At 39.0% G+C, this 24,294-nt stretch overlaps 1 protein-coding gene and 1 pseudogene across 2 annotated transcripts in view; one reads left to right on the forward strand and one right to left on the reverse strand.

The window, feature by feature from the left end:
* Positions 1–13,039, forward strand: part of LOC107567370 (acidic repeat-containing protein-like) — a 14,808-nt gene extending 1,769 nt beyond the window's left edge. The window contains exons 1-13 of one of the 2 annotated variants that reach the window (XM_016253037.1): positions 819–901; positions 2,119–2,260; positions 2,350–2,512; positions 2,595–2,661; positions 3,178–3,227; positions 3,302–3,368; positions 4,797–4,873; positions 6,359–6,715; positions 7,851–8,016; positions 8,114–8,258; positions 10,696–10,831; positions 10,904–11,108; positions 12,497–13,039. In XM_016253037.1, the coding sequence (XP_016108523.1) occupies positions 852–901; positions 2,119–2,260; positions 2,350–2,512; positions 2,595–2,661; positions 3,178–3,227; positions 3,302–3,368; positions 4,797–4,873; positions 6,359–6,715; positions 7,851–8,016; positions 8,114–8,258; positions 10,696–10,831; positions 10,904–11,108; positions 12,497–12,728 (1,857 nt within the window). In that variant the 5' untranslated portion in view covers positions 819–851 and the 3' untranslated portion in view covers positions 12,729–13,039. Of the gene's footprint in view, positions 1–818; positions 902–2,097; positions 2,261–2,349; positions 2,513–2,594; positions 2,662–3,177; positions 3,228–3,301; positions 3,369–4,796; positions 4,874–6,358; positions 6,716–7,850; positions 8,017–8,113; positions 8,259–10,695; positions 10,832–10,903; positions 11,109–12,496 lie in introns of those variants that run through there. The other variant, XM_016253038.1, reaches the window with a different exon arrangement.
* Positions 13,040–14,263: 1,224 nt separating this feature from the next.
* LOC107567360 (centrin-2-like) lies at positions 14,264–15,284 on the reverse strand (annotated as a pseudogene).
* Positions 15,285–24,294: the final 9,010 nt, after the last annotated feature.

Consider the following 24,294-nt stretch of genomic DNA (forward strand, 5'->3'; position numbering starts at 1 on the left):
GAGTGCGTGAAAGTGCGTGAGAGTGCGTGAGAGTGCGTGAGAGTGCGTGTGAGTGCGTGTGAGAGCGTGTGAGAGCGTGTGAGTGCGTGTGAGAGTGCGTGTGAGAGTGCGTGTGAGAGTGCGTGTGTGTGAGAGTGCGTGTGTGTGTGAGAGCGCGTGTGTGTGAGAGCGCGTGTGTGTGAGTGAGTGTGCGTGTGCGTGAGTGTGCGTGTGTGAGAGTGCGTGTGTGAGAGTGCGTGTGTGAGAGTGCGTGAGAGTGAGTGTGCGTGTGTGTGTGAGAGCGCGTGTGTGTGAGAGCGCGTGTGTGTGAGAGCGCGTGTGTGTGAGAGCGCGTGTGTGTGAGAGCGCGTGTGTGTGAGAGCGCGTGTGTGTGAGAGCGCGTGTGTGTGAGAGCGCGTGTGTGTGAGAGCGCGTGTGTGTGAGAGCGCGTGTGTGTGAGAGCGCGTGTGTGTGAGAGCGCGTGTGTGTGAGAGCGCGTGTGTGTGAGAGCGCGTGTGTGTGAGAGCGCGTGTGTGTGAGAGCGCGTGTGTGTGAGAGCGCGTGTGTGTGAGTGAGTGTGCGTGTGCGTGAGTGTGCGTGTGTGAGAGTGCGTGTGTGTGAGTGAGTGAGTGTGTGTGAGTGAGTGAGTGAGTGTGTGTGAGTGAGTGCGTGTGTGTGTGAGTGTGTGTGAGTGAGTGTGTGTGAGTGCGTGTGTGTGTGTGAGTGTGAGTGAGTGAGTGAGTGAGTGCGAGTGAGTGAGTGCGAGTGAGTGAGTGTGAGTGAGTGCGTGTGAGTGAGTGCGTGTGAGTGAGTGCGTGTGAGTGTGTGAGAGTGTGTGTGAGTGTGTGAGTGTGAGTGTGTGTGTGTGTCATATGGTCGCGTTAGTAAAAGCCAGAAGATATTGCAGACACGAAAAGCGCCGGTGAATATCAGCAGTTTAGGTTATATATTCATTGTATTATTAGGTGATAAATCTCCTCGTGCTGTGAGTGAGGCACTAACAGCTGAACTCTGCAGGACACATGTTGTCACATGTTTAGCTTAGTCCTATATTATGTATGATCTATTTTTGAATATATTTCAGCTTTGGCAGCATTGTGTTACTTACAGTCGTGTAGTTTTATAGCTAGCTTGATTAATTGTTGCCTTTCTGAGCTGTCCTGTTGTAATGCTTGGAGATATTATAGTGTGTCGCTTTTATAGTACTGTAGTTTTACATTTTATTTATTGTATTCATTTAATATTTTATTAGTTTTAATCCGTTCTGATGTAAACCGATGAAAAGTCCCATGTATAACATGGACTCAGAGCAATAGAGTCTAAGCCGCCTTCAGTTGCGACAGCTCGGCACGGTTTTCACCAGTGTTGGGGGTAATTATTACAAGTAACGCGGGTTACGTAATCGGATTACTTTTTTCAAGTAACTAGTAAAGTAACGCGTTACTTTTTAATTTACAAGATAATATCTGAGTTACTTTTTCCCCCAATGTATTGACTGACAGCTCTCCTGTCCCCATGCTGAGAGAAATCAGATGTTACTGTAGCTCTAAAATAAATATGCATTAATTAATCTCACTCACAAAAAACAAAAACACAGATTCAGTATTCCTCAAAATGAATAAAATAATGCAACTCAGAATATGACGCAAACCTGCAATAATTAAATGTTAGACAACACAAATATCCTTTATGTATTTAATCCCATTCTATTTGTTTCTGACCTTCGATGATCCGGTTCAAGAGCACTAATAAGCACACATTACTCTAGACGAACATTAGTGTGTTTGTTTATTGCTGAAGTGTTGAAATGTCTTCTTCTGTATTCTACTGTACTTTCCCTTCAGCCTGAGGCTGATTCATTTCACTTTTGGTTTGAAAGGCTTCTATATTTTCCAAAAATATAACTTTTTTTTTATTTTAAAAACAAACAAGCAAGCCCTGTGCAGATTTAAAAAGTAACGCAAAAGTAACATAACGCATTACTTTCCATAAAAAGTAACTAAGTAACGTAATTAGTTACTTTTTTAATGGAGTAACGCAATATTGTAATGCATTACTTTTAAAAGTAACTTTCCCCAACACTGGTTTTCATTTGTAAATGCATTTAATTTTTTTTAGGCTTCGTTTCTGTGCCAACAGGAGAGAGAAGTGCTCAGGTGCTGATCAGTCGTTTTCCACTCTTCATGCGGCGATGGATCCCAGCACTCTATCGCTGTTTCAGAGGGTCTCCGAAAAGCTGGGCTGGGACCGAGATGGTGGTCTGGATAAAGCTGAAGAGAAGGTCTAATGCTTATGTTGAACATGTACATGATTTACATAAAACTCCTCTCGAGATGTCTCACCAGAGCCTGTCTCTTGCTGCTGTTTCAGTTGCGTAAGAGCGTGAAGAAGAGCAGACGTCCAGCGCTGGGCAGTTATGAGTCCTCAAGCACAGATCCAGTGCACAGACTGCTGCTGTCCGGCTCGGGGAAAGAGAATCAGTCTCAAGAAAAACACGTGCTGTTGACTTCAGATGATGAGGACTTTGATAAGTGTACGTTTGGGCTGAGGAACACTTTGTGCTTGCATGCATTCTTACATTATTAATGATCGCTTTTGATGTTTTTTCTGACTAGTTCTTGCTGCAAAGGCTACACCCAAATCTACATTTAAACCGTCTGCATCCGCTGCCCAAAAACTAAGGTGAGACTATATACAGTGGGGCAAAAAAGTATTTAGTCAGCCACCAATTGTGCAAGTTCTCCCACTTAAAAAGATGAGAGAGGCCTGTAATTTTCATCATAGGTATACCTCAACTATGAGAGACAAAATGAGAAAAAAAATCCAGAAAATCACATTGTAGGATTTTTAAAGAATTAATTGGTAAAGTCCTCGGTAAAATAAGTATTTGGTCACCTACAAACAAGCAAGATTTCTGGCCCTCACAGACCTGTAACTTCTTCTTTAAGAGACTCCTCTGTCCTCCACTCGTTACCTTATAGTTATGCCAAACACATGTTCATCAGCTGCTGTGAATCTCGGGGATCATATCCTTACAGTTTTAGTTGAGTTCCGTGTCTTTAATTTTCTTATATAAAGTGATAGGACTGATATGTGGTGAATAAAGTGACTCTCTGCATGTTAAAATAGTGAATATATTTGTATATAGTCCCAACATCATCAACACCCTGAACTAATTAACTTTCCCTCCCCCCCCAGAGAACCAATTCCAGTTCTGTCTTCAGAGAGCGATGATGAATTTGAAACATGTAAGTCCTTTATTGACGGCTTTTAAATCAGATAACTGATTTTGAGAGATGTCACAGTTTTGTGTTTTTTCTAGTTTTAAATAGAGTGAAAACCCCAAAGGCTAAAGTCCAGTCGCAGTCTGTGAGTAGCAGAGATGACAGGTCAGTGTTCCATCATTTGCTTTAAAGGGGTCATATGATGCTGCTAAAAAGAATATTATTTGGTGTAATGAAATGTGTTTCTGCGGTTTAAAGTAAAAAAAAAACACATTATTTTCCACATACTGTACATTATTGTTTCTCCTCTATGCTCCGCCTTTCTGAAACGTGTCGATTTTTACAAAGCTCATCGTTCTGAAAAGCGAGGTGTGCTGTGATTGGCCAGCTATCCAGTGCGTTGTGATTGGCCGAATACCTCAAGCGTGTGCCGGAAATGTCCGGCCGGAGCAACGAGACAAAAACATAAAACCCATTATAAACGAGGCATTTGTTGCATCCAGTGGGGACACAATTACTGATTATACTGTTTTTTTACGCGTTGCATTGCATCACGTCACGTAAACATAAAACCATGTCTGCATTTGTGATCGGAGAAATGACAAACAACAAGCGCTACTCTACACTGCTCAAAACTCGCGTTTGAATCATCAGTGGCAAATCCTTTAAATATGAAAACATACTTACGTGAGTCAGAACAGCCGGCATTTTAGTCTAACATTACTCTCCCAGGATCAGTAAACAGTCCTCCATAAAATGTGCTGCACAGATCTGGATATTTGGGTTAAACTGTTCTGGAACAGTGTTGTAAATACAACTTAACCACTGATTTGTAGTCGTGTCCTCTTTTGGAAGACCAAACAAAGTATTTACGCTTTCACAACGAAACACACAGCGGCCTAGCGTGAGCTGAGGCCGGGCTAGAGTGAGCTGAGGCGTCGGGGTCGACGAATGAGCGGCAACCACACATGACGGACCCCGGGCTGGACTCCGCTTCGTCCACGGTGAAAGTTGATGTATTCCCTCAGCGACCAGCACGGATCAGCTCCAGGCATGATGAAGCAGATATCGTCCTCTTTTGGAAGGCCAAACAAAGTAGTTTCGCTTTCACAACGAAACACACAGCGTCTTCAGGACATGGCGGCGGCGGCGGCAACAATACTACAGCGAGAATAAAAGTTACGCCTTCTTTCTTTGAACAGACACTTTCTTTCTTTCGCCTTCACACTCTCACACACACTCTCACACACTCACACTCACACTCACACGCACACACACTCACACGCACACACACTTTCTTTCATTTGTGCGGCGTTATGCAAATCTTCCCACATAGTGATGTAGATATGTGGGGGCGTGTTAGAATGAGGCGTTTTAGGTAGGCGTGGCTGACTCTTAACTTTTATAAAGAATATCTCTTTGGATTTGAGACTTCAGTCTTTGCAACTTTACAGATCTTCTTTATGCACCAAGAGCTTGTAACACTCCAAAGAGAAAGGAAAAATTGAAATCGCATCATATGACCCCTTTAAACAAGTTCTTCCGTATATAGCCATTACTGTCAATCATCGGTTTTTATATTTCACCCCTCAGTTTGAAACGCTTCGTAGTGGACAGCATGTCATCTGATGATGATTTTGTCATTGAGAGGAAGCCTTCCGTTCATAAAGGTATGATTATCTTTGAGTGTTTCACCATGAAATAAAATTGACAATTTACTTTTTTTATTTATTTTTTTTTTTATTGAGAATTGCATTTTGTTATAATTGGTTGATTGTTTAGCTCACAGGCAGTATTTAAAAACATCATGACCACCTGTAGTGGGAAAATACTCACCATCATATAGAAGTTGATGTATTTCATACATTTACAATGTTTGGAGGGGACTTGCATGTTTAAAAAGTTGTTAAGCCTTAGCTTATGTTTATGTTGAAATTTTCAGAATTTAATTTGTACTTTTTTCGTAATATGTTTGTATATCAGAGGGCTACGTTGCACTTTTAGGGGTATAAAACAAGATGTTTTTTTTATACAAATAAGACTGTGTGGTAGACTTTGTAGCCTATTTCAGAAAATCAGTTCAATACTTAAAGGAACACTCCACTATTTTTGAAAATAGGCTCATTTTCCAACTCCCCTAGAGTTAAACAGTTGAGTTTTACCGTTTTCTAATCCATTCAGCCGATCTCCGGGTCTGGCGGTAGCACTTTTAGCTTAGCTTAGCATAGATCATTGAATCTGATTAGACCGTTAGCATCTCGCTCAAAAATGACCAAAGAGATTGAGAATTGCATTTTGTTATAATTGGTTGATTGTTTAGCTCACAGGCAGTATTTAAAAACATCATGACCACCTGTAGTGGGAAAATACTCACCCTCATATAGAAGTTGATGTATTTCATACATTTACAATGTTTGGAGGGGACTTGCATGTTTAAAAAGTTGTTAAGCCTTAGCTTATGTTTATGTTGAAATTTTCAGAATTTAATTTGTACTTTTTTCGTAATATGTTTGTATATCAGAGGGCTACGTTGCACTTTTAGGGGTATAAAACAAGATGTTTTTTTTATACAAATAAGACTGTGTGGTAGACTTTGTAGCCTATTTCAGAAAATCAGTTCAATACTTAAAGGAACACTCCACTATTTTTGAAAATAGGCTCATTTTCCAACTCCCCTAGAGTTAAACAGTTGAGTTTTACCGTTTTCTAATCCATTCAGCCGATCTCCGGGTCTGGCGGTAGCACTTTTAGCTTAGCTTAGCATAGATCATTGAATCTGATTAGACCGTTAGCATCTCGCTCAAAAATGACCAAAGAGTTTCTATATTTTTCCTATTTAAAACTAGACTCTTCTGTAGTAACATCGTGTACTAAGATCGACGGAAAATTAAAAGTTGTGATTTTCTAGGCCGATATGGCTATACAACTATACTCTCATTCCGGCGTAATAATCAAGGAACTTTACTGCCGTACCATGAGTGCAGCAGACGCAATGATATTACACAGCGCCTGAAAATAGTCCCCAGCACGCTCCCTGTGCAAGCAGGTGGTCACGTTGGTTATGTTGGCGGAAGTTAGCCTATTTTCAGGTGCTGCGAAAGTTTCTTGAAAGCATGGAAAAGGTGTATGCAGCAAGTGATGTTGTTTCTGCACAGGGAAAGCCAAGACTGCTAGAACTCCTAAATCAGTTCAGAAGCCAGAGAAACAGCCTCCGTCTCTCTGTGATTCTCCTGTCTTCCTGAGCGACAGTGATGATGATGGTGACATTATTATCCAAAGCACCTGGAGGACCAGACACAGCCGCCCACCATCTGAGGAACATCACGCCTCGAGTACAGGCAGAGAGGAGACTGCGAAGCCTTGTGCTCTCCCCCCAGCGGTCACAGTGACCACACACACCGGTCCAGAGGACACATGCAGCTCTGAGGAGGAGTTCCAGTCCTTATTGGACCGAGTCAGACAAAATCACAACCTAGGAGGCAGTACGCATGCAAGCCCGAGGCCGCCTCCAGGTACAGCTCGCATGCTTTCAGTCTTGTTTGGAGAGCTAGATGTGGCAAAAGTGGGCAGATTGGCTACCCTAAATATACAGGATTCACAAGCAAATTTTTACAGCAAGTTTGTGTGCTGTATGAACAGAAACACCATTTACAAGTTGTTTGTTAAGTCATTGACACACATAATCATGCATACACTGTTTTTAATCGGTAACGTCCTCCCTCAGAGATCAAACCTATTATTAATCGTTATATATTAAATAAGTGGCAAGAAGAGTGGGATATATGTACAAATAATAAATTACATTAAATACATCCGGAAATTTCAAACAGATTTTTAATGTCTTTTAAAACTAGATTTGATCAAGTGGTATTTACCAGATGACCGACTCATGCATTTCTGCTTAAAGGTGAAGACCCTACTCAATGCATGTTCTGCAAGATTCCCCTTTCTGTTAAACATATTTTATTGGACTGTCCAGCTTTTAATGTATGTAGAAAACCCTTTTATGAAGTGAACTCGCTTCAAGAGTTATTTGGTATAATTTTGTCAGCAAAGGTTTTAGAATTTTTATCATGTTAATGTAAGAAATCTTGTGTAATATAACTTTTGTTGGTTTTTATTGTATTTGTTACACTTGTATTTTTTAAATAGTTTTTGCCATGAAAATAGCCTAAGATGCTGACATGGCATTAAATAAATATACTACTACTAATCAGTAATGATGTAGCGGTCAACTTATGGCGTAAAATAACTAAACTAACGGAAAGCAACAGGAAGAAATGCCATACTGATTAAAATGAAAATGAGATCCTTAAAGATGCAATTGTTTTGGTTACATGTTTGGGTTTTCAGATTGTGAGAATGAGTTGTGGTGATCTCAGATGCATCAGTTGAAAATGCTAAACAAATCATCATATGGCATCAATTTTGCAAGTATGTTTTTAGGTCATAGCCGTCATGGAGCTGAATTATGTCTGCATAATTTCCACATATATTTGCTAATGGAAAATCCGAATTATTTGTTAGTTTTCGATGCCTATGTAATGTATATGTAATGTTGTTGTGGCTGGTGGAAAAATTGTGCCCAAATCTGAACTACAGAAAGAAGAACAGCTGATTTTCCGTTCACTTTCTCTCTCCATGTAGAATCCAAACTTCGACCTCCCTGTTTGTCGACACCATCTGCTGTGGGTAAGAAAGCTACTAACCATATACCGGTTAAAGGTTCATCCACAACCCACACTCCAGTGCAGCAGACGCCCCGCAGCAGACCAGTGAGCCACACTGAGCCCAGAGCTCCACCCATCAGCAGGTACCGCCGAATCACCCCACAGCTGCCTCTCTGAAGACCCTACACATTCTGTCAGCAGGGGATTTTGACATTCATGTCCCGTTGTTCATTTTGTCAGACTGGTGGTGTGTAAAACTCCCGGCTGCTTCCTGCAGTCTCTGTCTGTTCCTGGATCGTCCTACAGCCGCATTTTCAAACAGAACAAAGAGGAGCTCACTAACAAACTCTACCAGCTCTACAACACCAGTGTGTTTGACAGTAAGGTACAAGTGAAACCTCCAATTCCATTTGTAGTAATCATTAGTGGTGTTTGCTCAGGCGAGCATCTCTATAACAATTGCTGATATTTAGGGTTAGGATGTGTTTTAATATATGATTTTTATTTAGCAGATGATTGAGCAGGTGAGAAATTCTGTAGATATCAATATATCTGTAGATATAGATATTAATCTTCAATTAAAGAGAGAGTTCACCAAAATTAATAGAATACCCCGTGGCTCCTGCTGATAATATTGAGGTCTTATGAAGCGAAACGATTGGTCTGTGCAAAAAAACTGAACATTATTTACAACATTTTGCCTATAATCTGGAGCCTTAAGCAACAGGGAATTCAGATTGTTTTCCGCTAACTGTTTGTTTCAATGAACTGGTTCAATTCACCCATTTGTTTACATAATCATGCAATGAGATCATGTATACACAATTATATTATTAAAGCAACCAATAGTGACACATTATTTATATATAGTGCTTTCCATGTCTAAAGCATATAAAGCGAGTAAACTCTCCGTCAGCTCACCTTTTTACATAAACCATGAGAAACCATAAAAACGTTCATTTCACCTCATCATTCAAGCTCTCGGTTCACACAGGCTCTTATCAGCGGTTCATCAGTCTTCGTTCCGAAAGTGTTTCCTCAGTTCATGTATGCCGGTATTTTAACGCATTTAGAGTGATTGTCGGACGTCCCAAAGTGAGTTTTGATTGAGTAACTGAGCCGTGAACCGTTTCAGACTGGTTCAGTCCGATTTAGTGAACTGGTTCAACTAGTTCACTAAAGAACCGGTTCAAAAGAATGACTCGTTAGTGAACCGGAGCATCATTCTGGACTGTTTGCCTGAGGCTCTGCAGTACAGGTAGTAATGTTGTAAATAACGTTCAGTTTCTTGCACAGACTGATTGTTTCGCTTCATAAGACCACAATATATTGTCAGGAGCCACGAGTATTAATTGCGTTCTCTGATATGCTTTTTTGGTCACTTTATTTTAAGATCCAATTCTTGCTATTAACAAACCGTTAACTATAACTTTTGCCTCAAACTCCTAATGTGTCTGCTTATTAATAGTTCATAAGGTAGTTAAGTTTAGATATTGGGTAGGATTAGGGATGTAGAATATGGTCATGTGCTTTATAAGTACAGGTGCATCTCAATAAATTAGAATGTCGTGGAAAAGTTCATTTATTTCAGTAATTCAACTCAAATTATGAAACTCGTGTATTAAATAAATTCTTGGATACAGCATTCTGTGAACAGCCAGCTTCTTTGGCAATGAATGTTTGTGGCTTACCCTCCTTGTGAAGGGTGTCAATGATGGTCTTCTGGACAACTGTCAGATCAGCAGTCTTCCCCATGATTGTGTAGCCTAGTGAACCAAACTGAGAGACCATTTTGAAGGCTCAGGAAACCTTTGCAGGTGTTTTGAGTTGATTAGCTGATTGGCATGTGACCATATTCAAATTTGTTGAGATAGTAAATTGGTGGGTTTTTGTTAAATGTGAGCCAAAATCATCACAATTAAAAGAACCAAAGACTTAAACTACTTCAGTCTGTGTGCACTGAATTTATTTAATACACGAGTTTCACAATTTGAGTCGAATTACTGAAAGAAATGAACTTTTCCACGACATTCTAATTTATTGAGATGCATCTGTACTAATAAACAGCCAATATGTTAATAATAGGCATGCTAATAAGCAACTAGTTAATGGTGAGAATTGGTCACTAAAGTGTTACCGCTTTTTTTTTATTCTCAAAAACATGCAGCCACTGACTTGCATTTTATGAATCACCTAGAACCATGGTTTCATCTAAAAATCTTCTTAACCGTTATACTGACGAAAAAAAACCTCAGCAATTTTTCATATTTGGGTGAACTATGCCTTTAAAAAAGGGACCAAAGCAAATGTCTGCATGACCGCGGACAAGTTTTGAAATTGCAGAGTGCAGTTGCTAATGAGATTATGTTGATGTGTGTGTGTGGGAAGCAAACAGCACTGCTTCACTGGCTAGTGGCACTGAAAACAATGAGCCATTTGATGGGCACCGAGTCCAGAGTTCGCAGTGAATATTTTTGAAGGAAGATTATGTTGGAGACCTTTAAGTCAAACAAATGAGTTGTTTGCCGCGCCAACAGACTGAAGCCTGAAGTTGTTCCATCTGTTTTCTGGAAGCAAACAGCACTGCTTCACTGGCTAGTGGCACTGAAAACAATGAGCCATTTGATGGGCACCGAGTTCAGAGTTCGCAGTGAATATTTTTGAAGGAAGATTATGTTGGAGACCTTTAAGTCAAACAAATGAGTTGTTCGCCGCGCCAACAGACTGAAGCCTGAAGTTGTTCCATCTGTTTTCTATGGTAGCCCGTTTCCGCTACTGGAAAAACAAATAAAAGTAATTCAATATAAATTCCAACCCCTCAGCTTCCCGCTGACATGTCTGTCACATGGAACAAGAAGATGCGCAAGACGGCAGGGTATTGCATCTCAGGCCAGGAGCGTGGCACTGGGAAACCTTATGCCCGCATCGAGCTGTCTGTCAAAGTTTGCGACTCTGCAGGTATTGTCATTGCGGTTTTACAATTCTCCACAGCTCTCGACACTTGACGATAAACACTGTTTCCAATTACAGATCGGTTACGAGATACGTTAGTCCATGAAATGTGTCATGCTGCCACATGGCTAATAAACAACGTTCGTGACGGGCACGGGCCATTCTGGAGGCTTTATGCTCGTAAAGCGATGCTGGCTCATCCTGAGCTGCCGATGGTTTCCCGCTGCCACAGTTACGACATCAACTACAAGTTCCAGTATCAGTGTGATCGCTGCAAGAACACGTGAGTGCAGGACTGTCCTGCTTGCTACAGTGGCTCACATTTAAGACACAGTCACATTTACCAGTGTTTGGTGAATTTTTACAGGCAAAATCCAATCATTTTAATAGATATCCACAGTGTCTGGATTTTCCCAATCAGATTGCGCATTGTTGCGTTGACCAACAGAAAGTCGCTTGTTTTGAAAGGGACTTCAGTGTGAGCTGTGCTTCATACATCGCAACACTACTGGCAGTAGACAATGGACATTTTTTGCATGCAAAATTTAATCATGTGACCCAAGCCAGCTATGAGGTCACCGAGGTCTGGGCCCCGTTAAATTTTTTCATGTTCAAAAATAAAATGTGTTCTCTGAATGACTAATTTGCTGTTTAAAACTCCTCATATGAATGTCTGTATGTAATGTAATGTTTAGTTTAGACGGTTTGCAAGAAAGTTTAACGACTGTGGTATGAAATTGTGAGGGCGCGTGTTGCCAGATCTGCCTATTATAAGCGTTTATGGACTTGTCGTTTCCATTTAATTTGCCACTTTAGAAAGTTAATAAAGTGGAAAGTTGCAATTTAAGGTCAGCGATTATATTTGCAAAAGATTTGAAATAATTTCGTTTTTTTTTGTTTTTATTTGTATTAATGGCAATATCTGGCAACACTGCTTTGCCGGCACTTAAACTGAACTAATTAAAAAAGCCCCTGGTCAAGTTATTGCTGACAGTAAGGCGCACGCAAAAAATATAATGATATTATCTGTTGGAAACGTTATCAACGCTGCATTGCATTTAACACTAGTGCACAGATCTGTAGAACAAGTAGGTTATAGAATGAAATACGCAAACGCTAGCCTTGAAGAAGTCTATGCTATTTTATTCAGTATAGTAGTTACATTTTCACAAATCCTGCTAAAAACATAAGATCACTAGACAAAGTTATCATCTATATAGCAATGATTATTAACGAAGACTATAACAGTAATATGCATTCTTGCATTAATAATAAAATTACATTCACCCCTAACCAAAATCAAATTTTGATGCAATAAATATGGTATAATTTAAGTGTTCATCCCTCCAAAAACAGAAAACATCTTTCACAAACATCTACATCTGTCTCTTTTAAAGTGTGTAATGAGTAGTATTTGAAGGGGTTATTATAGCACAACAGAAAGAACTACTATATTAATGCACTCTGGTGGTGTGTATATTTTTTGTATTAAGGCGTGTTTATTGTTTGTTTAAATTGGTGTAAGTGTGAATTGATGTGAGACACATGCAAGACAAAGTTGGGAAGAAATTCCAACAATAAAGTGTAATTGAGTTGAATATGACATGACCACACCTTTGAACATTAAATCCAAATCCTGTCCCTAATAGTCAGTGTTTCTATCCCTCACAGGATAGGCCGCCACTCGAAGTCCCTGGACACCACAAAGTTTGTGTGTGCTCTATGCACTGGGCAGCTGGTTTTGCTGACTCCCTCGAAGCCGCGGGCGCCCGCGCCCTTCGCCACCTTCGTGAAGGAGAACTACAGCTCCGCGAGACAGGAACTGGCAGGTCAGAGTCACGCTGAGGTAATGCGCAAACTCAGCGCCGACTTCGCCAGCAAAACACGTCTCAGTCAGAGCTGAGTCACAAATACCTCAAACATCACGACTGCTGCATTAGTTTCTGTTCATGTGCATTATCAACTTACTGGCAATGATAGACTTTTGTGGGGCATGCCGGCCCCCATTGGTATTTTTTTGTTGTTGTTATACTGTGATATGGTTTATTTATGGTTAAAGGCCATAAAAACCTTACGATATATGAGCCATTTTCATATGTTTGTTTACTAAAGATCAACTTCTTGCGGGCATATGTGTTCTTTTTTTATATTTGTGTTTGTCGTGTTGGTTAGTTATATCATCTTGTGTGTTTTAATTGTGTTTTTCCATCAGAATAAACAGCTGGGTTATTAAATTCTTCATTTTTTTTCACTTTATTTTGTGCATGTCACTGAATCTAAAATACACTATATTATGATAAATGTTGGAAACCTTTGTGCTGCTTCATAATTTTTTGTGGAAGCAAAAACAAAAAATGTTTTTACTGTGGCCATCATGTCAAACCTATCCTTGCTGAATAAAAGTATTAATTTCCCCATAATGATAAATCTCAAGCAGATGTGAAGACCAGCATATATTGTAACCAAAATGTTTTTTCACTCTGCGTAGGTGGTGCAGGAGGATGGTTTGCATTATGCAAACAAGTTAAACTGGGGTAACCAAGAGAGGCTATAAAACACCAATCATCTCAATAACGGCTGCTCAATACAATTTATTTGATTTTAAATAATACTTAAATGGCAGCTCAAGTGTACTTAAATACAAAACATCTGAAAGAAATTTTGAAGGTAGACGGTGCATAAAGGATACACAAAGAGGAAAAATACAAGCACAGCATCACAGTATGTATTCACTAAAACTGCAGAAATCTCTTTCAAAGAAGCTGAAGTACAGACGTCCCTGAAAGCGCAGTGAGCACACTGAGATCATAAACCTCAACAGGGCTCTCAATTATTTTATCAGTGATATACTATTCAGAAAAACTCAAACATATAAGGCAGAATCCTAAAGTATATACGAGTGATTCTGGGAAAGAAAGCAATCAGGGGTTTTACTTTTGGGTTTTTTGTAAGTATCATTTTTTAATACATTGTCATTATTGTAATAGTTATTTTTACTAATGGCGGTGTTTTTATATTTATATCAGGGGTCCGTGAAAAAGTGAGTTGTCATGAAAATAATGTCACAATCTAAATGGTCATAAAAATAAGCCTTTTTAAAAAAAAAAATATGGCCCTGAAACATTTGCTTTCTAAGTGAGATTTACCCATGTTATGATAAATTCACAAAATATCTCCGTGCATACCATATACCATATATGACGCATTAACTACAAACCTGTGTAATATGCTACTGTTTATGTTTTGACTGATAAGACTTGAGAATATAGAGTGTAAACCACTGACGTTTTGCTCTTTGGCAAACCCACACGGATCTGAAACCACCGATGGGCTTGTCGGGCATCAAGATTTTGGAATGGTACTGTGCATAAAACAAAATAACTCGAAAATGTTTACATAGAAATGTACAGTATATCTCACACGTGCTTCTGATAACATTCAGTACAAACTTGTTTTCTTCATGATGCGAAGAAATTCTGCTGGTTAGCTCCTCCATCACCATCTCTGTCTGCTTCATCAATCATTTCCTAAAGACAGCCATACATGGAAAAACGAATGTGATCTTTATAAAGAGAAATCCATCGTCGATCACGAGCCGGTTTTGTGATTATTCTTGTACCTGCAGCTCCTCGTCTGTGAGGTTTACCCCGAGCTCTTTGGCCACTCTCTTTAGATTCCGGAAAGATATTTTTCCAGTCCCTGCATCATCGAACAGCCGAAAAGCCTTAAGAATTTCTTCCTTGGAGTCCTTTTCAGCCTTAAGATTTCCAGACAGTAATAAGGCTGGAATAACTCCATTTTGTTATTCAACAAATATATATCTTTGGAGTTCATTCTTACCATTTTTTTGGGTCATCACTGTCATAAAATCACTGAAAGAGATCTTTCCAGTAGCATCCTTATCAACCTCTGCAATCATTTTCTTGATTTCCTCCTTTTTAGGCTCAAACCCCAGCGCTCTCATGGCCACCTGCAGCAGAACTCCTCAGAAAGTTTGACATATGCACATTATAAACGCAAACGGATATGAAAATATGCAGTCCAAAAGTCTGATTCGATTTTGCATTCATTTCAGCAGGTCATACGGTTTCCTTGTTTATTTGTTTTTTCAAAATCCTAAAGCATTCCAAGTATAAAAGACTCTATTGGGGGGTTTAGACCCCTCTGTAGGCTACTGCATGGTTGACAGTGGCAGCATGTAAACTGCTGAAGCTGTGTTCATGGCATTATACTTCACCTTTAACTCCTTCACCTCAATATGACCAGAGCCATCCGTGTCAAAGAGCTCAAACGCCTCTCGGATCTCCTGCCTTTGCGCCTCTGTGAGTTCAGGCTTTGGATTGGCTTTTTTACGAGGGGCTACTGCCCCCAGTGACGGTCTTTTGGGACTAGTAGCCTGTGTTATACAGAATAGAATAGAACATTTATTAATACAAGACCAGGCCAGTGCAGTGGACATTACAATTTAAATGAAGAATACAAGGCATAATTGCAAACATAAATTAGACAGTGCGCGTAATATATAAAACAAGCTGGAATAATATTCTGCTTTTAAATAACACTAGCATTTATTTAGCCGTGGTTGTAAATTCACTCCTCAATGCCCTGGTGACAATTTTCTCTGTATGTATTTTTTCTATGAGAAGGAAAGACCGCTATAGCATTAACACATGATTACGTAGGTAACACAAACCTGAAGGGGATATTTTTAATGTAATAACAATTAAACGTTCGCTAAAATAGAGTGACAGCATTTTGAATAAAAACAAAAAAAAGGTAAACAAAGCACAAATCGCAACGTTGTGGCATTTGTCGAGACTCACCATCTTAACCGGGAGTAGACCAGCAAGTGGAGAGAATAATACTATGGTGACCAGTGTTGGGGGTAACGCATTACAAGTAACGCGAGTTACGTAATCAGATTACTTTTTTTCAAGTAACTAGTAAAGTAACGCATTACTTTTCAATTTACAAGAGAATATCCGAGTTACTTTTTCAAATAAGTAACGCAAGTTACTTTTTCCCCCAATGTATTGATTGCAGCTCTCCTGTCCCCATGTTGAGAGAAATCAGATGTTACTGTAGCTCTAAAATAAATATGAATATGCATTAATTCATCTCACTCACAAAATTAGAAAATGCTGTGCAGTGAATGATTTATAGTCGCATAGTTTTGAAGAACTCTAATTAAGAGGATGCATATTGTTTATTAATCCAGTGAGTATAGTAGTTACACCTGAAACACCTTCTCTCTATTACCTGCACTGATTCAATCAGATTTGAATGACGCGCATGCGCAGTATTGTGTATTTAGGATATCACCATTATGACAACATATTAATTTTAATGCACTTTTAATTTCTGTTTCCATACTGTGCATTTATATATCTGCAGTGCACACTGGTCACAACACATTCCATTTACTTTGATTTATTATCTATTTTATTGTCATTTGTGCATGTTTGTATTTTCTGCCCCATGTCTACCAGTGTTTAACTGTGTTTGTTAAAAGCTCTACATGCTTTGTAGATATGTTCTTCTGCCAGGCGAGGGACAATGACAATAACTTCAGCTTGTTTTGATATTGTGCACATCTGCAGAGCAGCGAGCGCTGCGCTGTCATGGGAGGATCTGGATTTTTGGATTCAATTGATCGAAAGATTACGCAGCATAACTGTTTTCGACATTGATAATAATCAGAAAATGTTACTTGAGCAGCAAATCAGCACATTAGAGTGATTTCGGAAGAATAATGAGACACTGAAGACTGGAGTAATAATACATTGTACTAATATCTCCACAATATTACTGTATTTTTGATCAAATAAATGTAAACACAATTAGCATGAGACTACTTTTAAATTCATATATATATATATATATAAATCTTACAGACCTCAAGTGTACATCTGTACTGTAAAAATGTAAGCTCCTTCATACTAAAGTATTTTCATACATTGATACATTTAACACTGTAACACTGATTTAAAATGATTTTCTGTGTTAATTGAGAGTATTATATAATCCAGAATATTCCTTTATGTTGTTGATATTCATGAGGTTTTTGCAGTTTTTTTTTTTTAAGAAAATAAGCAGTTAGTAAGTGACTAGAGTGCAAGTCTGAAAGGGGCAAGTTTTTTTTTTTAAAAGAATAGAATTAGAATAGAGAGTGCTAGAGTTAGAGGGTCAAATAAATATGGAAGAGATGTGTTTTTAGCCGAGTCTTGAAGATGGCTAAGGACTCAGCTGCTGGGATTGAGTTGGGCAGGTCATTCCACCAGGAGGGAACAGTTCATGTAAAAGTCTGTGAAAGTGATTTTGTGCCTTTTTGAGATGGCACAATAAAGCGATGTTCACTTGCAGAACGCAAGCTTCTAGAGGGCACACAAGTCTGAAGTAATGAATTTAGGTAAAGGGGTGCAGAGCCAGATTCATATATATATATATATATAAATCTTACAGACCTCAAGTGTACATCTGTACTGTAAAAATGTAAGCTCCTTCATACTAAAGTATTTTCATACATTGATACATTTAACACTGTAACACTGATTTAAAATGATTTTCTGTGTTAATTGAGAGTATTATATAATCCAGAATATTCCTTTATGTTGTTGATATTCATGAGGTTTTTGCAGTTTTTTTTTTTTAAGAAAATAAGCAGTTAGTAAGTGACTAGAGTGCAAGTCTGAAAGGGGCAAGTTTTTTTTTTTAAAAGAATAGAATTAGAATAGAGAGTGCTAGAGTTAGAGGGTCAAGTAAAGATGGAAGAGATGTGTTTTTAGCCGATTCTTGAAGATGGCTAAGGTCTCAGCTGCTCGGATTGAGTTGGGCAGGTCATTCCACCAGGAGGGAATATTAGTAAGCATAGTAGTAGCATAACTGACAATATCAGTAAAGAATATTCAAAAAATATTAGTCAAAAAAAAAAAGAAGACGACCAAAGAGTATTGCACCAGTACCCAACTGAACCATTATTACCTAGATGTGTTTACTTACCCAATGATATTATTGCGAAGTGTTCAGTCCAGTGGCAAAGCTACAGTTGGGTCTGGGTGGGTGCAGGTGGGCATGGGCCCACCCCATGAAAAGTTGGTGATTTTCCAAATGGATGTAATCTATTAAATGATAATAATAATAAACGTTGACCCTGACTGCGAAAACTCAGCTAAAGTTTACTGTTGTCTGTCTACATAAAATCATACTTCATAAGATAAAGAACATTCTGTGAAAATGCAACCTTGATATCTTTAATATTGACTGAGTAAGGCCATGTCAAAAAATAAATCATAGTGAAATGAATGGTTGAAATCAAACTTTGATGCTTGTTATCTCATCATTCGATTTTGAGACTTTAGCCTGGATTTCATAGACGGGGTTAAAAATGATTAAATGCCCATTTTTCATGTTCAGCTTCAGGCAGTTGACCCTCTATAGGTTCACAACGGAAATGATGATTCGCCGTCAGTTTCTGTTAGTCCCACACACAGTAGTAAGGTTTGTGTGTTTGTGGAGTTCAAAATAGTGAAACAAAAATCAATTATTTGATTCTTTAAAACGTATTATTGAAACGAAGTGTTGGCGATGGATCCGGACCCCCTGCGGGTGATGGGTTTATAGATACAAGCGTGTTTGAAGCATCACAATAGCACAGATACAGTGTTTGATCAGCTAAATGCATGTGTCTTTTGTGGAAAGAAAGGGGAGCACAGAAACAGAAAGGCAACTACAGACATTGTTTCTGTGTTTCGAGTTCAAACAATCTCAAACAGTCATTCATATGTTTAAACTGTCATAATGCGTGACAGAAAATATGCACATTTTAATGCTTGTTTGTCAGAGTTTTTTTTTTTAATGAACCTTTGTACTGTATTTTCACATGCAGTTTTCATACACTACACTTTATGAAGGCCTCGCCCGTGATTCAGTCCAGTCGAGATCATTGATCCACACTGTGCACAGTTCATCTGGATACCACTTTTTTTTCAATTTTGGAGTGTTTGGGTTCCTATATCTGACAGCCTTTGATTCAACAAAGAATAGCTGTAAAAGGTAGTTTACTGTGGACATTTCTAAAACAGACACTTGACAACAAAACTCCTCATATCCTCTCTCGGGCTTGTTGCTTGCGTGACAGAAAGGCTCTGTCATACTGTCTTCTGTACTGTGTACAGTGTGCAGTGTTTTGGAAAATGTGAATCTGGCAGTGCTCCGTATCCGACCACTTATTGTTATGGAAATGTCATTGTTTTGGCCCGTATGGATACCAGTAGAGAGAGCGGGTGGCTTGTACAGTTGAATCAAAGCGTTATAAGCTGAAGTTATATCATTTTTCAGCTTTTTTTTAATTTATTTTTTTACATTTTGCTAGAAACATACCTCACATTATTCATTGGTAATACTCCTCTTGGTAAACTAGGGTGACCATATATGTGCCATTTTCCCAGGACGTGTCCTGGCCAGGATTTCTATATTGCCTAAAATATCTAGGTTTTGGCTTTGTTTGCGTGTGCAGACCGATCGGTGTATGACATCAAAATACCTCGAGAGCATTTTGAAAGCATAAGGAACTGTCTGTATGGTATTTTGATGTCATACACCGATCGGTCTGCACACGCAAACAAAGCCAAAACCTAGATATTTTAGGCAATATAGAAATCCTGGCCAGGACACGTCCTGGGAAAATGGCACATATATGGTCACCCTAGGTAAACTGTCTAGCTCAGTGGTTCCCAACACTGGTCCTGGAGGCACCCCAACACTGCACATTTTGTTTGTCTCCTTAATCAAACACACCTGATTCAGGTCATCAGCTCATTAGTACAGACTCCAAGACCTGAAACTGGTGCATCAGAGAAAGGAGACATGCAAAATGTGCCATGTTGAGGTGCCTCCAGGACCAGGGTTGGGAACCACTGAGCTAGCTGACTCAAGGGAGAGCACCTTTGCGACCACAAAGGGGCGCTATCTGCCAAAACGCTCAACATGACCATGGGTTCTTAAAGGGATAGTTCACCCAAAAATGAAAATTCTGTCATTAATTACTCACCCTCGTGTCGTTCCAAATCCGTGAGACCTTAATTCATCTTCGGAACACAATCGAAAATATTTTTGATGAAATCTGAGGGCTCTCTGACCCTCCCATAGACAGCAAGGTAACTACCACGTTCAAGGTCCAGAAAAGTACCAAGATGATCGACAAAGTAGTCCGTGTGACATCAGTGGTTCAACTGTAAAGTTACAAAGCTACGAGAATACTTTTTTGTGCGCGCGTTCACAACAGTACCATGACGCGAGCGTGTGGCGGCGCTGACCCAGATCTGGCGTAATGACGTCCACGAGTAACGCAGTAGAGACGAAAATGTGGAATAAAGTCGTTATTTTTGTTTTCTTTGCACAAAAAGTATTCTCGTAGCTTCGTAACTTTACAGTTGATCCACTGATGCCACACGGACTACTTTGTCGATCATCTTGGTACTTTACTGGACCTTGAACATGGTAGTTACCTTGCTGTCTATGGGAGGGTCAGAGAGGGCTATGATTTCATCAAAAATATCTTAAATTGTGTTCCGAAGATGAACGAATGTCTCACGGGTTTGGAACGACATGAGGGTGAGTAATTAATGACAGAATTTTCATTTTTGGGTGAACTAACTCTTTAACAAGAATAGTCTAGGATTCCTTAGATTAGTTTATTTGCTCTTAAATGTGTTTTGACTAAAAGTACTTTTTCTAGCGGTCCTTCTTTTGCTTCAATGCATAGTTGTCCAATCCTGCTCTTGGAAGGCCGTCTTGGCTCTAGCCCCAGTGAAACACGCCTCATTCAGCTAATCAAAGTCTAATGAAGTTAGAGCTGAATCCTGCAGGAAAGTGGCCATCCTGGAGCAGGATTGGAGCAATCAAGGTGGCATGAACAAAACCTGATGATCATGCTCTGCAGCATGTTTAGAGAAGGATCCAGAAAGCATCTTGTGCTTCGATGAAATCGAGAAAATTTGACAATCTGTGAATTCAATTTGATCAGTGACCTAGTGCAACATTTCAATCTGTTTTGTATTAATTTTACGTCATTGTTTGTTTGTTTTACATTTTTGTTGTATGTCCTTGCTTTAAATTAGAAATCGAATCTCAAATTTGTGGTGTGGTCTTCGACGTTTAGATCCCACTGTGCTGTCTAATGCTGATTTGCTCTTTAGAGATGGATCCAATCTTGTGGACTTCACCTATGTGGAGAATGTAGTTCATGGGCATATTTTAGCAGCTGAACACCTGAAGGCTGATTCTCCGCTCTGAGGTCAGGTAAGGAATGTGTGTGAAAGAGTATGAGAGAAACTGAATGAGTGAGAGATGTTTCTAGATGTGCATTCGTGGATCCCACGTGTGTGTGTGTGTATAATGTGTAAACAACCCACATGAATGATGCATCAAGTTTTGGTTTTCCATTTCCAACACTCTCAAATCTCTCATAGGGGTTTGCAGTCATTCATTAAATGCAGCAATGGCCAAAAAGCTTTTTCTATGCAGTTTTTATACAGATTTTCAGCACATCCTTAGTTTTGAGACCTTGAGTTTTGTCATGTAATTATTCAGTCTTGGATAATTAGAAAATTGAAACCTGCTCTAGAACATAATTCTAATAATAAAAAACTGTTTTAGTGTGATGTTAAAAATTCTAGAGCTGGTTGACACTGTTAGTGTTTGTAAGAAGTCATATGGCCAAGCTTGGCACATTGGCTCAGTGTTTTTTCATGTAAGCCAGCCAAAACTGTGCCAGTATCCACAAACCTCAGTAGCTAAACCCATTAATAATGGTTAATTGAACATTACTGAAAAAAATGCTGCCGCAAGCCTTGCCAGCAACCATGACATAGCAACACTTTCTCTGTTTGAAAATGTTTAAACGTCACAGACATTGGTCTCCAAAACCCTCACGTAAGCTATTTATTTGTGGCACATTTATTTCTGTTGGTACTGTTGAACTTTTATTGAACCTTTTGCCACTACCAATAAGCAGAGCTGGGTAGTAACTGATTACATGTCATCTGGATACTAATCAGATTCCAGAAATGAAGTACTTGTAATTAGATTGAATTACATTTGAATAATACTCATAATCAGACTACAGTTACTTTATTATGGATTACATATTTTTTACACAATAGCAATACATTATTATTGATTCTCCCTAATTCATCTTTTAAATGTTCATTTCTAAAACAGCCTACTGTTTCTATACACTCAGAAAGTCTGCAGGATTTGCAAAAATCATGTCAGGTTTAAGAAGTGTTTCAACATTGCATCAACTATTGATGAACATGTTAATTTTATTTGAATTATCACTCTAGTCTTTGGAAGGCTTTTGTCTCTCAGACACATTAAAATGCACAAATTCACAAACTTTTTTTGTCATCTGATCCTCTTTCACATAATATATTAACTTGAAGTACCCCTGAGACTTTAGCTCTAAATCACACCTGCTGCTTGGAAGTTTCTAGTAATCCTCAAGACCTCAAGATTAGCTGGATCAGGTGTGTTTGATTAGGGTTGGAGTAAAACTGTGCAAAGCTGTGGCCCTCCAGGAATTGAGTCTCACATTAACAGGCTTACCACATAACCAACGATGAGCGTTTCTGGGACTTCATGTCACAGATTCTGGTGGGTCTGGGCTACAGTGCTCTGCGATACCACCTGCCCTACACACTGGTGTATGGGATAGCCCTGCTGCTGCGGCCGCTGATCCGGATCAAACCCACCTTCAATCCTATGAGAGTAGCTCTGGCTGGCAGCCACCACTACTACAGCAGCTCGGGCCAAAAAGGACATGGGTGCCTTTACGAGAGGCAATAGTGCGCACTGTGGAGAGCTACCCACATCTGCGGAAGGGAGCGTAACGCCAAAGTGAAGCTGGAGAGTGATTGACATATATTTTACTGTTTGCTGAACTGCAATATGAGCCTTGCATGTGTCCGTTGGATTACCAGTGTTTACTAGGCAGTATTAACAATGCACTTAATCATTCCGATTCTGAATGCACCTTTTTACCAGGATGTAGCATCATGTAGTTCAACAGTGTTGTTGAATTCAGATGGCAAATATGGACATTTGCAGCTTTCTGTTTTGGTCCAAAAGAATTCAGAGTTTATGTAACAGCAGCTGTTTAGTTTTTCGAAACTGCAGTATACATTTCAAATCAAGTTTCTAATTGTGTCATGTTCCTTTTTTTTGGATACTTGAAATGAAATGGAATTCGCTTCCCGTTTTAATTATGTAATGTGACGTTTTGCACATACAGTTGAAGTCAAAAGTTTACATACACCTTGCCGAATCTGCAAAATGGTGATTATTTTACCAAAATAGCCTAAGGGGGATCATACAAACCTTTTGAATTTGAAGACCAGGGTAAATGTAACTTATTTTGTCTTCTGGGAAACATGTAAGTATCATCTGTAGCTTCTGAAGGGCAGTACTAAATGAAAAAATACGATATTTAGGCAAAACGTAAAAAAAAAAATGCTCATCTTCATTCTGTTCAAAAGTTTTCACCCCCCTCCAGCTCTTAATTCATGGATTTTGCTTCTGGAGCATCGGTGAGCGTTTGAACCTTCTGTAATAGATGCATACGAGTCCCTCGGTTGTCCTCAGTGTGAAAAGATGGATCTCAAAATCATACAGTCATTGTTGGAAAGGGTTCAAATACACAAAAATGCTGGAAAACCAAAGAATATGTGGGACCTGAAGAATTTTTCTGAAGAACAGCAGGCAGTTTAACTGTTCAGGACAAACAAGGGACTCATGAACAACCATCACTAAACAAAAACACAGCTGTGGGTCATTCAGGTAACAGCACAGTGTTCAGAATCATTTTGAACTGGGTCATTTTTATAAATTCAACTATTGTTTTCTCTTGTGGATTATATGTAAACAACTTTTATGTGAAATATCTTATTCAGGTTAGTACTAAATAAACAATAACATGCATTTTGTGTGATCCCTCTTAATTTGGTAAAATAATTACCATTTTGCAGATTTTTCAAGGTGTATGTAAACTTTTGACTTCAACTATATTTGTGTCATTTAAGGGATCATTTACCCAAATATAAAAATTCTGTCTTCATTTACTCTCGGCACTCATGTTTTCATCAAAAACCATAAGAAACATTCCATTCCACCAAAGCATTAATGCCATAAAAAGACAGTGTAAACATAATCCATATGGATTATGAATATGGATTCATATGTATTACATTGACCATGCCTTTTATACTTTAACATGGTGATGTGTTGGAATTGTAGATGTGCAGATTTTCAATGGATGAACAAAAGTGAAGAGAGAATAAGAGAGAAAAACGCTTTATGGGTTTGGAATAACATGAGTGTGAGTAAATGATGGCATAATTTTCACAGGATATTCTATAAGGGAAAATAATAATTTTTTGCAGCACAATTAATGTTACCTTGCTATCAGTTAC

The sequence above is a fragment of the Sinocyclocheilus grahami genome, unplaced genomic scaffold (assembly GCF_001515645.1).
Source record: "Sinocyclocheilus grahami isolate Dianchi unplaced genomic scaffold, SAMN03320097.WGS_v1.1 scaffold1150.1, whole genome shotgun sequence".
NCBI lineage: Eukaryota > Metazoa > Chordata > Actinopteri > Cypriniformes > Cyprinidae > Sinocyclocheilus > Sinocyclocheilus grahami.